Consider the following 17054-nt stretch of genomic DNA (forward strand, 5'->3'; position numbering starts at 1 on the left):
AAAGTGCCTTCATATGAAAATGATGTCACATCCTTAACACATGACTGTAATAAATGAATGGTCTCTGGTTGTACATTATTGGAAGGTAGAAGTTTACATTTCAATACTGTGTATGAACTCACAGGACCATGTTCTGTTCTAATTTCATATACAGGGACAAGTGAATTTTCTACACACCTGTGATTAATGTAGGTCTCCGTAAATGCACCATCCAGGCGAAATTTACCCTTACCTTACCATATAAATACAATTAGACCAGACAAATTCAACAGGCATGGAAAGGTCAGCCATACAATTGCTACTTTTATATCGGAGTGTTCTTCATATTTAATGCCCCTGGAAGAAAATGAAAAAGGGCATGGGGTTTGGAACAAGAGGTCATTTATATTTCAAATAACAAACAGGGTAGAGCATTAACAGAATGGAAAAGAAACACATTCAAGGTTACCAACTGAGCTCTACAGCAGGACCAGTCCATAAAGAGCCCATCACTAACAGGTAAAGAGGGATATTTGAGTCCAATTATCACCTTCACTCTCAGTGAGGGCTGTTCACAGCGCTTTCACCCTCCTTTGGGTTGAGCAGATGAACCAGTCTTAATCTCTGCCCTTGCTCCTAAATCCTGCACAGCAGAATAGGAAAATTCATGAATTTAAGGGCATTTGTTATTGCACGGAACAAACATTAGAAATGGTATGGATACAATGTTTTGCAAAGACACAATGAAGTCCAATTATCTTGCCAATTTTCATACAATACCAAATGGTGCTAGAGCTGCCCCACGGGTTATATATGGAAAAGTGCCAGTACTGATGAACACCGGGTAAACATTGCTCATATGTGGATGGGTTTGTATAAAATTGATCATTTGAGCAATATCAATAGCTCTTGGTGGTTGTTGTACAAGAATGCTATTGATCTAACTGACAAAAATATCTTTGTTATATCAGGGAAGAGGCATGATGAACAAACAGATAAAAACATATGGCTTCTACGCCTAACAAATAATGATCTTCCTCGTAGAGTTTGTCAGACTTTATAGCAATTGGGAAAGAGCCCAATTGACATTTATGGTCCGCTTCCATTCACCAATAATATCAGAAGCTCGTATTCAGAGTGAAGGATGACATCCCATTATAACTACTGCCCCTGCATGAGTCTGAGGTCAAAAACTGGCTCGCCAGCCCAAAGTCGGGCTGCGAAGAGGTGTCGACAGGGCAGAAGGCTGGAGGTGTATATGGAGCAGCTGCAGCTAGTTAGGTCTTTGTTTACGCAGAACTCTAATATACCATCATTCAAGATAAAGCCTTCCTCCAGATCAGTCACCTGGTAGCGTCCCTGTTTGGCGAGGCTGATCTCCTCCTGCACCAGTTTCAGGCCATCTGGGGGGCATACAGTTTGGTAGAGAGCAAAAAGCTTCTCTTCATTTAGCGTTGCAGTCAGAACCTTGAGACTTTGAAGTTGCAATAACCCACTCACGCATTTAGCTAGTGTCACAGGGGGATTAAGGGCAGACTTAAGCATTAGCTGATGGTGCAGCACCAACTCAGAGAACCGCGAACGCTCAGGTTTCCTGAGCCCCCAACAGGCCACCCACATTTTCTTCCGATGGTGCCAGTTCTCCATAAAATATGTCAGGAAGCTAGTGAACGAGGCAGCTGACAGTTCTTTCATGTGAAACTCAAAAGCCTCAGAAGTGTGGGCAAACACAAGCTTTTGGATGATATTCTTTAAGGTCTGATGGACAGAGGGGTCTTCTTGATCAACACGGCTGTACAGGGCCTCCAAAGCATAAGCCTGGCTCATAACCACTGTCCTCTTTGGGAGCAGGGACCTGATCAGATCCAGCTCAGCCAAGTCTGTATGAAGGACTACACTCTTTATCTGGGACTTGAGCATATTGGGGATGCTTTGGAGCAAGGATACCATCATAAACCGCACTGGCGTCTGACTTTCCTTGTGAATGAGGAGGTAGGCACACTCGCGACCTCTTCCATCAGCGTCCTCACACAGGATGGTGTACAGACTAAATGTATTATTCACCGACAGGGATTTATCCAGAAACAGAATTGATGGAAAACGCTCGAGCAAGCACCTCATACGGGATGTCATGAGGAAGACCCCCTCCAAGGTCACTTCATCATGGTAGAAGACCAGCTTCATCTTCACCTTGCTGTCCGACTCAAACAACACTGACAGTTCTCTTAGGAGGTCATGTAGGGCTGGTTCTTCATCAAAACTTCGTTCCATTAGCTTCTGGAGGTCCTGGGTAACCAGAAATTGCTTAGAGATGTCATTGGTCACCTCCAGCAGAAAATAAGGCTTGGCTTTCAACCTGTACTGTGGGTACTGGGCAGTAAACTCCTCTTCACTGATTTCATGATTGTGCTCCACCATGGCCTGCTCGATGATCAGACGGTCACAGTTGCGCCCTGCTCTCAAAATTATGTTAGATGGGCAGGCGGAGGGCTCCCTGGAAAAGAAGAAAATACACATCTGAATATAGATGGAGAAGTTGCACTTTCAATCTAATATGAATGTGAAGCATACAAAATGTTAGTTTTACTATCTCTTCATCAACTGCAAGTTGACTTTTGGGAATGATAGGAATGGTTACTTACCATGTACCCCATTACTTGTAGTTCAAGGACTCTATGGTGTTACTAATTAATGGGAATACTGTACTTCCACATTGGGGTCAAGACCAAACATTATAAAAATGTCAGGTCAGGGATGATGGATTTTCACCCCAGGCCATTCTGCGCCTCATCCTTAGTTCTTTATAATTTGACTGCCTTGTAATTAGATAGGGACTGGTATTATGGACCACTGTCTGCACTAGGGGTAATGCAGTTGTAAGTAAGACATTTTTATTGTATGTATTGTGTTTAGTTATTTATAAACTTTACACATATACAAACATTAATACATATGATCATTGATCAACTTCTAATACAATTACTGTTTACATTTTTCACATGTCCTTAAAATTCAGACAATTATTTATAAACATTCTTGTTTAATACCATTAATATATTAAAATTGACAAAGTTTGACAAAAGTGACAGAGCCTATTTATTCTTTAAATTGCTATATTGTATTTGATTTTGATTCATTTCTTACGCGCACCAAGCAAGCAATTGCATTCGGGCGCAGATGTTAACTATATGTTATATGTTTAGCTGTGGAGGCTTAGGTTCACCATCGTTAGTTCATTTCAATAGGAATGTTTTTAATTCCTTTCTGAACGTTGCCAGTGTAGTGCATGAACGAATGCCAAAAGGCAGCTGATTCCACAGCTTGGGGCCGAACACGGAGAACCTCCTGTCTCCTTTAGAGGTGTATTTTGTCCGAGGGACACATAGCAGGAGTTTGTCTCTTGAACGGAGGTCTCTGGTAGGGTAATACTGGTGGATTCCCATGTTCAGGTATCTGGATGCGAGTTTGTGGTAACATTTATAAACCAGACACGCCACCTTGAATTTAATATGGTCCTCCACCATCAGCCAATGGAATGCTTTCCGAGATGTAGAACCGTGATCTCTTTTGCCCAAGTGGGCAGTTAACCTCACTGCCGCATTCTGGGCCTTTTGTAGTCTTGACATTTGTTTCATAGGAATCCCTGTCATGAGACTGTTACAATAGTCAAGATGGGCATTTACCAAGGCTCCCACCACCACTGGCTGATCTTGGGGTGTTAAAAAAGAAAGTACGTTCCTAAGCAAGCGCAGGGTGTAATATACTGCTTTTATTTTTGCCCCAACTTGTGCTTCACTGGCCAAGTTTTCTTGCCAGATGCAACCAAGATGTTTTACTTTCCTAGATAACGGGATGTTTTCACCTAAGATCTGTGGAGTTATGTGGGTTCCTTCCTCTCTGTTTTTGTTCTCTGATCTGAACAGGATTACCACCGTTTTGGCTGCATTGAGCTGTAACTGGTTGCAAGCCATCCATTTTTTGACATCTTGCACCTTAATTTTTAACTTTATTTGTGCCACACAGAGAATCCAGAGAATCCATTAATCAAACCAGGGAATTTCACTACCCAAAACCAAAGATTTAAGAAGAACAGGTATTGCTGCCATTAATACTGAAAAATTATTTCTTAAAATGGTAACATCAAGGATAGTTAGGGGATGTTTCTATAGTTGACCATGTACACAATTTATTTCTTTGTAGCCCGTAGGTCTCCAATTAGATGGAAGGCAACTAGCCTGTACAGCAGAGTTTTTACTTCCAGCGTCTCCGGCAGATTATCTGTCCCCTCATAGATCTGCGTATCATCGGCTTAAGAGTGGAAACGTAGACCGTGTTTCCTCAGGATGTCAAACAGTAGTCGAATATATAGGTTGAAAATCAGAGGTGAAAGCGCTGAGCCTTGGGGGACTCCACATCTAAGTTGTATTAACTCTGAGAGGAAGGCTCCCAGGGCCACCTGTTGAGTTCTGTCTTGTAGGAAGGAATCAAACCAATCAACCACAACTTTAGCTGCTCTGCCTATACTTCCAATCCGTTGGAGTATAATTTTGTGGTTGATTGTGTCGAATGCTGCTGACAGATCGAGCATCAACAGTATTGTGTTGCTTCCTCTGTCCGCAGCTTCTAGTAGGTCATTCTGGACTGCCAGTAAGGCAGTCTCTGTCCCATGGTTAGGGCGAAATCCTGATTGGTGTTCGTCCAAGATGTCTCTATTGTCGACGAACTGCTGGAATTGGTTACAAACAATTTTTTCAAGAATTGTAGTAGGCCAGCACAGAATAGCCACAGGACGGTAATTTCTTAGTATCATGGGGTCCAACTTGGGCTTTTTTAATAGAGGTTTTACCACCGCTCGCTTAAGTGAGCAAGGAACATAGCCCTCTGATAGGGATTTATTTACAAAAATTGTTAAAAAAGGCGTGAGGTTGGCTGCTAAACGAATAGCGGTACATGCTGGTATAGGAAAAGCCAAGTCCTTAGTGGGTTTTAACTTGAGTATTAAAGCTTCTATATCTTCCTTCTCAATAGGTTGGAAGCGAAAGTTCTCCTCGGTTTCCTGGCTTTCTACTACTTCTCCCTCTTCTCCAGATTCTCCCCATTCTTCCGCAGTTATCAATTCAGTGATGCTTTTCTGAATGTCAATAATTTTTTTTTCAAAAAAATCATTGAACTTATTTGCCTGTTCCTTAGAGTCGGCAGTCGGTACTGCCATGCATTCTGGGTTCCTGAACCTTGCCACTACATTGAAAAGGGCTTTTGCCTGATTACCTGCTATATTAATTTCTTCTTGAAGGAAGTTTTTTTTTGGGCACAAAAAGGACATTTTTATAATCTTTTATTCGGGCTCTCGCCTTCACTGCGTCTTCAACTACTTTAGAGGATCGCCAGAGTTTATTCGCCTGGCGAACTTGTTTCCGCATAAGGCCCAGTGCTGGGGTATACCAAGATTTGGATTTTGTAACTGTCTTAAGTCTAAGTGGGGCGTATTTATCACAAATTACCCTTAACAGATCTTCCCCCTTGCTAAAATATTCTTCACATGTCGTAATTGTTATTCATTGCAACTTCGTACGGCTTCATCATTAAAGTGCTTAGTGCTTCTCAGTGCAGATCATCAATTTAAATCATTTCATTACTTCAACAATTTCATTACTTCAAGCCATACATGATAAAGCCACAAGGTGCAGTGAAATATTCTCACTATTCAGGCAATAGTGCAAGAAACCATCTTCCTTGATACTTTCATAATGTGACACATATTTACCTAAACAAGTCAGATAGGGTGTTCCCAGTTTCCTGCATTGCGTCAAGACATGCCTTGTGTTTTCAAGTTCTGAGGTTATTTTACAGATAGGATATTATCTATTCACTATTGGGAGATGCAATTCGGAGCACATAATCGAGAATACTGCCAATTTGTTAATGCAAAGGCGCAATAGAAATCTGCATACCTGTGGCAAGGGACTTAGTAATAGATTCTGTCTGGGGGGAATTTCTGTTATAAATTACTGCAATGTTGTCACTATAGCTTTTTAGTTTACAGATATACTCGCAATTCATGATCCGATCCCAATCATCGAGTCTTTTTCCCAAGGTCGTACTTTGAACATAATTAACCATTCTCCCATTCTGGGCTCCAATCTATTCTATTGGTTCAAATGTTTGTGCAACCAAATTGGGATATGTATCACAGTCACCATTTTTAGCAGTGTCGCCAATGTTTCAATAAAGGGCATCTGGGACCAGTTTTTGATTTTATATACAGCAGACATCTCCTCTTCAAGACAAGGGCCAGGGGGGATATCAAGCCTAGTTCCATGCGCAATAGTTCAATAGACACTGATAGTGCCATACCCAACACTTTCCTCCAAAATGTCCCTGCTATCACTTTTAACGAGTGGTAGTCTTTCATTGCTCGGTGTCTGTGCCATACAGCAGGGTAGGGCAGAAGCACTGTTTGTATAGCATCAAAATACCCACCGGGCTGCAGCCAGACATTTACCCAGAAAATCTAACAACAAGCCCAGTTAACGCAATTACTTTCCTTCGCTTGGCTTTAACAAAATCCTCATAGCCCAATTTAGAGGTTAAATCAACTCCAAGATATCTGTAGGTGTTAACATATTCAATTATATTTCCAGATATAACCAGTACAGGTTGTGTCACCTTGCGTTTAGATATCTGCATCAATTTAGTTTAGTCAAAATTGGGGCGTTAGTGCTGGCGTAGTTATTTAATTCTTTCAGAGTTCTTTTTATGCCAGAGAAGGTGTGGTCCACGATAACTAGGTCGTAAGTAAAATTTAATTCATTGGAATTGAGGCTGCCTCATATTAACATTAAGGGAGGCTATTAAGACGACATCCTGTAATAACAAGCATGGATTATTAGGTAAAGGAAGGACATACAAAACTAGACACAAATTGTTATGAATCATTGACTTCAGATGCCACTAACACATTTATGTAAAAACTGAATACGAACATTGGTAACCAAGTAGACCCAGTAGAAGTTATGATTCTGTAATATTGAAGGATGCATCCTGGGACTTCAGGTAAGTGAGACACGCACTGCAGGAACACACAGGGTGCAAGTTGGTAGAAAAGGAAACTGCTTTATTAAGTTAGTGGTAAAATAAGTAGTTGGAAGGAGAGTATAGGTGATACATCTTCTCAGTTCAAGCTCCTATCCTGAAGCCCTGTCCAACAGACTTATCTGGAATATGGGGCTACCCAGATGCTACATTCCAATGCACCTTCTGATGTAATATATATACACTAAGAATGCTACATATCTTCCTCCTTTCCAAAACAAAATTCCAACAAGACTCACCATACCAATATCTCATCTGATACAGTAAGGATGTTACATACCTCCCTTTTTCTCAATATAAAACACAATCCTTGACAGCTCCCAAGAAGAACAAAAATATGAAAAGCATAGGAAAGTGACAAACAGAACAAAAAGGGCACACAAAACAAAATGTGACTAAGGGAAGAGCTGTACATCACACAACAAGGAGTGATTATTGTAAATCTCCCTCATTAGCATGAAGATACACACAAACAAGAAGCAATTTGTGAAATCACCCTAATTCATGTGCAAGATGAACAAATGTTTTTATGCACACTAGAAAATAGGCCGCTAACCTTCCATTTTGTTTTTAGAAATTGTGCATAACAGCTTCCCATGTTTGTGCTTACACCCATAGCTCCAACCCCACACTTTAGTGCCTGGAATGGACTAACACAATGCTCCATTTTAAATTGGTGCATATCATACCTTAAACTTTCACTCCTGGGCACAAACATCTGCACTAATGGTGCCTGACAACATCTCTCAGACTTCAATACCCAATCTTGTCACAATAGTATGCTATACCGAATGTACGGTATTTACACTACACATCTTGCCACTCAACGACATGCTTACCAAATTACACTAAGCCTTACTGCTCTAAGACATGCTTAAAATAAATGGTAATGCTACACACAGACTAACCCTAAGCCTTAATGCTCAGTTCCCAACCTTAACTAAACACATTTGGACTTTGTCAATAACACAAGCGTAACCTTTGTGACTTTAATAGTTTCACCTAACCAACGTGTAACCTATTTTACAATTTTTCATTTTATCATTACTAGCCATCTTATAGGAAATACATTTTTTCTTGCACAAATGCGTACCCTTGTTACTTTAATGGCCATACCTAACCAATGTGTAATTTGTTTTATAAGCAATATTTGTATCTTGCACATGTAACTAAAGCTTATACCTAACCATTATGTAACCTATTTTACAATTCTTCATTTAATCATTAGTAGCATATAGCATGTGATAAGAGGTTCATCAGTCAACCCCTTGTACACCCCCAATGTTCATGCACTCTATTCCCACATTGTAGAACAGGTTACTTATGACAAACCACACATGTACTAAAGCACTAAACGTGATGATGATCTTTAAACACCTTAGTGTCCAACATTTCCCCAGAAACAGTGGTGATCAAGCACCGCCTCCGAGAAAGTTGTAACACTATTAACCTACAACATTGCACATGTATCCTTACCTATGGCATATTTCATTATATAGCTATTTAATGAATGTGTATTTGTGAAGAATCCTACAGATCCCTCACTGAAACGCTGCCTTAAGTCTCCTCCCATGTGGCCAGGGAAATGCAGATGCTTCCTGATCCTGACTTTGGGGGTGGTGTACTGGGGAGGATCACCTGGGAGGAGACAGGGCCCAGGGTGGTGAGGAGATCCAGTGGGATGAGACGCAGTATCTGTCCTCTAAAAGAAAGTGCCTTTCTGAGTTGCCAAAAGAGGTAATGGCATATTGTCATTATAATGTCCCAGATCCCCATATAAGATCTGTAACTTGGGATATAAATTCTGTTAAAGCTGAGCAAGCCTTATTAACAGAACGATCTTTCAGGGTACCTCAGGATAAACACCTTCTTTACTCTCAAAGGTATACTATAGAAGGATCTAGAGAAAATGCCTTAAATTCAACGTTTTCCTCTGTAACAACTAATTCTAACAGTCCTTCTTTTAATGAGTTTAAGGGAAGCACATCTACCCTTAAGTAGAAAGTGTCAAAGAAGCCGGTGAGGTAAGTATGGTGTGCCTTGCGCGAGCATTGCCGGCAACAGTATCCAGTTCCCTGTTCACTCGTTGAAGCTGAAGTAACAGAACAATGGAAATGTAGCACTAGCATATAACATTAAAGTAATTTTACTTGTGTGAGAAGAGAACATTGTTCAACCCATTGGTCAATCTTTAAAAGACTTTTACTGCCTGAAGGAGTGGTCGCATCTCACTAATTAAGGAGAGTGAACGTTGCGAAGACCGTTACTTAATATCTAACCTTGATAATACAATTGTTAAAACTATTAACTTGTGAAATCTACATGAAGGAATGGTTGCGTGTGCCTAATTGTGATTCCCAAAGGAGGACTGAATTCTATCCTTCACTTTCACACGGGAATACAATTCAATACTAATATTTTAACTTTAAAAACTACATTAAGAAGTGGTTGCTTGTGCCCAATTGTGATTTCTAAAGAAAGACTGAACTGTATTCTTTACTTTAACGCAGTATACCTTTAATTTATAAGAAGTTAAAGTATATGTGCTATTGAAGAAGAGAACAAGCAGTACCCAAGCCAAGAGTCTGCCTATATAAACAGTGAAAACCAGCCTTTCTCAAAGTTCAAGAGTAATCTAACTGTACTGTGAAGTTAATAACAGTTTAATTGGCCTAAGAAGTGTGCAAGCATTACCCAAAGCTAAGAGAGTGGCACCAAAACTTCTGGATAATTACTTGGGCTGATAACTGGCAGAAAGATGCAGGTAAAGCTGGGGAAGGTAATCTGGATGCTTGTAAAGACTATTTTGAAGCTGACAGCCTGTAGTACCAGAGACTGAAGAAGACAGAAAGTAGTGCGTCTTAAAGGCAAATCCAGGTCGTTATTGTGGCAGACAGACAAGAGAGGCAAAGAGGCTGCCCCTTTTGAGCGAGTTATTCAGAGGAAGAGTGTCTTGCCTACTTGCGAGTGTTGCAGTACTTTAAAGTATATCTTGGTGAAGTCTGTCTAGAAGTACAAATCACTGAAGCTGTGGTATTTTTCCAAAGTACTGAAGCTGTGGTGGTATACCTAGTTGTCAGTGGTTGCAGCATTGTAGTAGTCGACAAAGTGGAGTACTGTGAGACAAAAGTGACTGTTCTCATAGTGAATCAAGTAGAAGGGAAGTTGTTGAACTGGAAGCAGCAGCACTGTGAAGGCATCCTGACAAATATACCCTTGTGACTTCTAAAACTATAACTAAGAAAATACTAACTGTAAATCAAAAACTGTGTATCCCTCACAATTAAAAGTGTGGCATTTCTTTTGAACTGTGGCAGGTCATCTTGAAGAAGTGACAAAGCATTGTGGTTGTGATTACCATTGGGCTATTTGGTCGAAGTGGAAAGTGGTTATTTCACCAAGAAGAAGATATTTTCTATTATTGGAACTTAGGTTAACACACCTTTACATTGACTTTGAAACATCAGGAACTGATTTGAGACATTTCTTTCTTTGGTTGAACACTAACAGGAGTGATCTGGAATCCTGGGAAAGGGAAATCACCCAGGACATTAGAAGGTTATTCAGAGACTATAAATGTTGGTCATGTTGTGATGCATTGTCATATATTGTCATTGTGCATTTGTTGCTTAGTGTGAGGGACAGTTATCCTGTGTTAGAGGGTTTCTCCTTAGCTTTGGTTAGGCAGATACATCCTCGACAGAGTAGGGATAGTGAGGCATTTTTAACATATTTCTTTTAAGAATAAAATGGCATATGTTGTCCACCTCGCATTACTGACCGCTCATATATGGTGTCAGTAGTGGGATGCAAATCAGTTGATATAAACTCAGGACCCACTAGGAGTGTAACAGATACAAACCATATAATTGGTCTATCTGGGAGTACAGAGAATGGCATCACTTCTCCCAGCACAGGGTTCAGTCATATATCTCTTATAACAGAGGAAAGATTTAAACCAGTTACATTTTCCACTAGTGGGCTGGAATCACTAGAAATAAAGAATGAACTCCTTCTGTTTCCCCATTCTAGGATTGGGTTTGTTTTTCAACCCTTAACCAACCAGGTCATTCTTCCCATTAGAAAACACGTGGAGGGTAACACTTATAGGGCCTCATTACACGGTAGGCGGTGGACCAAGCACCTTGGTCCATGCCGGTAAAATACCGGCACCGCCTTGGGGGAAAGGGGAATTACCGCCCTATTCCAAGGTTGGCAGGGCAGTAATTCCCCCTTCCCCCATTGCCCTTGCCCATTCCCATTTTTGCCCCATAGGGCATAACGGGAATGGGGAAGGTGCTAATTATGGTACCGTAATTAGCACCCTGGTCCCTTTGCGGGTTGGTTTTTAACGCCTGCTAAAAAGCAGGCGTTAAAGTACCAACCCGCAAAGGGACCTTGCAGTAAGGTGGTAGGGGTTAACGGTCATCGGTACCATTACCGGTGACCGTTAACCCTTACCGCCTTCCGTGTAATGAGGCCCATAATCTCTTCTTTCCACAGTCTTATCATATACCCAGTAGGAACAAAATCATCATTTCTCTAGAGCTTATGGTGGACATTCTACTAGGCTCAGGCGTTTATCTTATACCCATAAGTGGCAGGAGAAAAAAGGGAATGTTAAGGGTGCTACCTCTTTTGATTGGTGAGAAAGAAATAAAGATTACCCTTTTGAATTTGTCACATAGACTAGTACAGGTTAAGAGAGGTGAGCTGGTTGGACTTTTGGTGCATGAAACCCAATGGAAATCTCTGCCTCAGTCTAACAATAGGCAGGGAGATGGAGAGAATCCCGAAAAACAACTTGAGGTGAGGGGGGTAGGTGCCTCAGAATTTCTTTTGCCAGACTCACAGTTACCCACAGAATCAGTCATGCTTAATACGGGAAGAGAGCAAAACTCTAGAGGTCCCCATACTATCAGAAATGTTTCTCCCTGAGAGAACAGGAAATTGTAATACATTTGAAACTATGGTTGCTCCAGTTGATACCTTAGAGTGTGATGGAACATGTCAAAAGCTAATCGAGGTCTCTGAAAGAAAAAACTCCATGCAAAGAAAATCATGACTTTCACGCCTTCCCGGTACCTAGAAAAACTCCTGATACTTTAGAGACAAAGAATTATGAAGTTTCAGAGTCCAAGGTTATTCAGACCACCTTGTTGGGTGATAATTCCATGCTGTTTTAGGAAGATATTGTATGAAGGTTAGCAACTTCCTTGACGGACGAGAGTGAAGAGGAACTTGTTATCTCATGGCAAGATTTTGGACTTCCTCTCAGGTGTACACCCCTAAACCAGGAAATATCTGAGGAAAACATACTATCTATTCTAACCCCATCCCTGCCCTTGGATAAGAAATTATGTTTCTCTTGTGGGGAGCATGGTCATCAGGCGATGTGTTGTCCCTTGAATAGAATTGATCTCCCCACCACACCATTGTTAAAGGATCCCACTCAGGGTGAGTGTCACGATTCCTGCCCCCAGCCCTCCGGCATATCAGGCTGGAGCCAGGTCACGGCCACCTAGTCGGCCCCTAAGGGCCTCTCCATCTCACCAGACACCTACTTGGACTCAGACTTGGCGCCTTTGGCACCAAGCTCACACACAGTCCTGAGATCCACTTAGTATTGGACTTGCAATGTATTATGGGGCAATGGATGCCCCCATATAATTCAGTTCCTTGAACTGGATGAGCGGTCTAGTCTTTCAGATGTGGCTCAGCCCAGGGATACTTGGGATACCTACAGACTATTTAAACCACACCCGGCCTGAGAAACATGCTTTGTGCTTCTCTGTACCTGCAGCGTGACACTCACCGTGCTCGGATCTCCTGAAGAGGCCCACTTCTTTCTTCAGCGCCAGCGCACCTGCAAGAATAAGAACTTTGTTGCCAATACTCACCTCAAAGAGCATCCAACTTCTGTCCAGCTCTTCCCAGTCTTGCGGATTACTACGGCAGAGTCATCTCCATCTCGGCACGCTGCGCCCTACCAAAGGGGAGAAGAATAGAAGAAAAGACGTTAGTAAGCATTCTGCAATACTTAGCTCTCTCGAATTTGCAAACAGAGTTTAATCCTTACCTGAACTCCCGTCGATCGGACAACTTCTGCTCCGGAGCATCCCGCCGATCTGAAAAAGGGGAAAAGACACATCAGGTTAGCGTGAAACATTTAAGAGGCGCCGCACATCGCGCTTTCTCACCGCAGCTCATCTCCTCAGCTCGCTTCCATGCTGGGTTACTGCGGCACCTAAAAGGACACGGAAAAGACGAACATTGGTTAGTGCTAAGGAAGCCAATGAGCATCACGCTCCGCATTCCTACTTATTTCAGCAGCGCATCACCATCCTCAAGACCATCATCACCTAAGCAAAGAAAGACACAGTATTAAAGGGACTAGAGCCATCAGAACTTTTGTAAGACTCATTCCAATTACCGGTCGGGCTGAACCCGCAGCAAGCCCCGTCTGCCGGGCCCGTGCCAGTGAAGCAACTAGGCACCCTCCAGCCCGCATCACCCAACGCACCCCTGCATCGAAGGCAGGACGGAGAGCGCCCCACATCAAAAAACAAGGTGAGGAGAGGTCCGGGGGAAGTTTGGGACCCAGGGAAGAAAAGGGGGGGCCAGACAAGCAAGACCAATAGGGAATTGACCTCTGATAATACTGTGTTTCAGGCCCAGTGCTTAATTGAGCAAGTCCAGGGAAGGGTTCGAAGTGGTCGGAAGTCCGGACCGGCTGAGTGGCGTCCCCATGGATATCAGGTGAGCGTTACAGTGAGCAAGGAAATGAAAAAAGTTCTGAACCATCTTATCCGAGTATCCTCTGTATCAAACACAGTGAGATGCTCCTGTGGAGAATAAAAATAAGAAAAGGGTAAGAAATAAACCTGATAAAATGTTTTGTACTGGAGATAGAACCAGTTATCGAGTTCTAGTAGTACTCCGTGGGAAAATACTTTGGGCCCGCTAAATGCTGGAAGTAAAAACTCTGCTGTACAGGCTAGTTGCCTTCCATCTAATTGGAGACCTACGGGCTACAAAGAAATAAATTGTGTACATGGTCAACTATAGAAACATCCCCTAACTATCCTTGATGTTACCATTTTAAGAAATCATTTTTCAGTATTAGTGGCAGCAATACCTGTTCTTCTTACATCTTTGGTTTTGGGTAGTGAAATTCCCTGGTTTGATTAATGGATTCTCTGGATTCTCTGTGTGGCACAAATAAAGTTAAAAATTAAGGAACATCTTCTAATTCAACTCAAATAAAGGGAAAAGTAATTTCATATTCTCCCTGTGATTCATGGACTCACGAAGAATTATTTCCAAATGACCCAGTCAGGGAATGGGACACTGGTGGACCTACTAAGAATAAGGGGTAGGCAGGTGAAAGAGGAACAGGAACCTGGACGGGGAGGTCAGGTCTTTAGGGGAAGGGTATGTGAAGAATATTACGTATCCCACACTGAAACCCTGCAAAAAGTCTCCTTCGAGGTGGCCAGGGAAAGGCAGACACTTCCTGATCCTGACCCTGGGCGTGGTGTACTGCGGGAGGATCACCTGGGAGGGGACAGGACCCAGGGTGGTGAAGAGATCCCATGGGATGAGATGCAGTATTTGTCCTCTAAAAGAAAGTACCTTTCTGAGTTTCCAAAAGAGTTAATGGCATATTGTCATTATAATGTCCCTGACCCCCATATAAGATCTGCAACCCTGAGTATGAATGTTGTTAAAGCTGGGCAAGCCTTATTAACAGAAAGATCTTTCAGGGTATATCAGGATAAATACCTTCCTTACTACCAAAGATATAATATAAAAGGATCTAGAGAAAATATAAATTAAATATCTTCCTCTATAACAACTCATTCTAACTGTCCATCTTTTAATGATGTTAAGAGAAATACATCTACTCTTAAGAGTAACTCAATGATTAAAAGTGCTATCTTTGTTAAAAGGGACTATAAATCCCATAATCCCATGAGCACTGGGACGAGGAAGGGGGCTGAAGAGTCATGCAGTTGCAGTAGTTAAGCAATTAAGCCTAACAGCCCACAAACCTGAGAGAACCTTGGAGGCACAAAAGGCCCCCTAAGGTGCTGGAAATTGGAAGGAGAGGAAGGAGCTGGAACTGTGACACTGGAATGCGAGTTGTAGCAGTAGTAGCAGAAGGAAGACGGCATGAGGCTGGCAAACAAAACAGAAGTGGCAGAACAAGAAGGATGACAGATGGTGGAGATTTCACCTGCTTGTCCTGAGATGGTCCTGTTCCCCCAAACTCTGAAGTGCATAGGCTGCACAGCAGAAGGCGTGCAGGAGAGCGGTCTTTGCCCATGTGAGCCTTATTGCCGTGGATGTCGCGTAGAGAACGTGCTGGAAACGGCAGCGAGAAGTTGTCAAGTTGTGGGTTTCAGAAGCGAGAGTGGTGCCACAAACGTGTGGCCGGACCGGAGACACCTTCACAGAGGAAGGGTGTGGGTCCCTAAGAAGCCAGAAGAAGATGATGTTGTGGCAGCGCGGAAGCAGTGGGACCCGCAGACCAAGGGCCTCATTACGACCCAGGCGGTAAGTTACCGCCTGGGTCGTACCTTTACCACCATGGCGTAAACTACGTTTACGCCATGGTGGTTGGCGGACTTACCGCCCCATTCCGAGGTTGGCGGGGCGGTAAGTCCCCAATCCCCATTTACCCTTCCCCATTCCCATTTTTGCCCCATAGGGCATAATGGGAAGGGGGAAGGTGTTAATTACGCCACCGTAAATTACGGTGGCGTAATTAACATCAAGGTCCCTTAGCGCCATGGATTTTAACACCTGCTTAAAGCAGGTGTTAAAACCTCCATGGCGCTAAGGGACCTCGGAATCAGGCGGTAAGGGTCGGCGCTGTTTACGCCGCCGTAAACCCCTTACCGCCTGAGTCGTAATGAGGCCCCAAGTGTCAAAGAAGACGGTGAGTGAATCACGGCTTTCTAACACCTTATGCGCGCATCACCAGCAACAATAGCCAGTTCCCTGTTCACTTGCGTAATACTTAAAGCAAATAGAAGTTGTATGTTGAAGCTGAAGTAACCGAAAAATGGAAATGTTGCACTTGCATATAAACTGAAAGTCATTTTACTCAGGATCACATATTATCATACTGAAAAAAAACACGTCTTTGTTTCGCATTGATGCATGCATGTCACATTTTCCAAAGTGTCCCATTGCAGACAGTAAAACAGCCATGGCACAAATAAATTTAAAGTACTTCAACTGACATGACATTTGCCAGTTCCGTACACTTGTGTCATAATTGATTTCAATTTTCTTGACTAATAGCTCACTATTATCTCTTAACAGCTCATAGCCTGTGTGTGACAACTTTATCTCCTTCAATCATGATTTTATAAACACTGCTAGTACTTCTATTCGCCGCCAAAATGAATACATTTTTGTACTCCACTACATGTGAAAATGAGTACAAAACAGACATCCTTGGTGAGCACACTCAGCATCGGAAACATTACCAGCACATGCAGCTCTCCTTTATGGCAGCCAAGATACGCGGAGCACGAAATGATCCTTTACTGGACTGTAAGCGTTACGCGCCACCTTTCTTGAATCTCTAAGCACTATCCGTCGCCTTATTATCCACACACGCACCTCTCTATGGCAGCGAACACAGAAAAGAAATAAAGTTGGACGTACGTCCTTATGCTGTATGCAGCCATTATTGATACTTAATTCATAGTGGAACCCGCGTTGAGAGGTCCTTTTCTTTGGTAACCCTTCTCACTTCACCACCCAGGCTGCACGCCGGCTGCATTCCGGCTTGATTTAACGAACACATGCTGTTTTCTATACTTTCGCCTGCCATTATTCTATCGCTCACCATCACCCTGCGGCCTTCCTCTTACGGCATAATTCCTGGGTGCACTCAGGAACTGCGTAGAGCTCTCCGCTTGCCAACGGTGTAGCTTGGACCTCCTGTAGCAAGAGCTGCAGTGGCT

The 17054-nt window shown here is 42.6% G+C and overlaps 1 protein-coding gene across 2 annotated transcripts in view; it reads right to left on the reverse strand.

The window, feature by feature from the left end:
* Positions 1–290: 290 nt before the first annotated feature.
* Positions 291–17054, reverse strand: part of LOC138526876 (uncharacterized) — a 1504711-nt gene continuing 1487947 nt past the window's right edge. For both annotated transcript variants that reach the window (XM_069637661.1, XM_069637652.1), the window contains one exon: positions 291–2473. In XM_069637661.1, coding sequence (XP_069493762.1) covers positions 1141–2473 — 1333 coding nt within the window. In that variant the 3' untranslated portion in view covers positions 291–1140. The remainder of the gene's footprint in view (positions 2474–17054) is intronic.

The sequence above is a fragment of the Ambystoma mexicanum genome, chromosome 1q (assembly GCF_040938575.1).
Source record: "Ambystoma mexicanum isolate Mex_15411 chromosome 1q, UKY_AmexF1_1, whole genome shotgun sequence".
NCBI lineage: Eukaryota > Metazoa > Chordata > Amphibia > Caudata > Ambystomatidae > Ambystoma > Ambystoma mexicanum.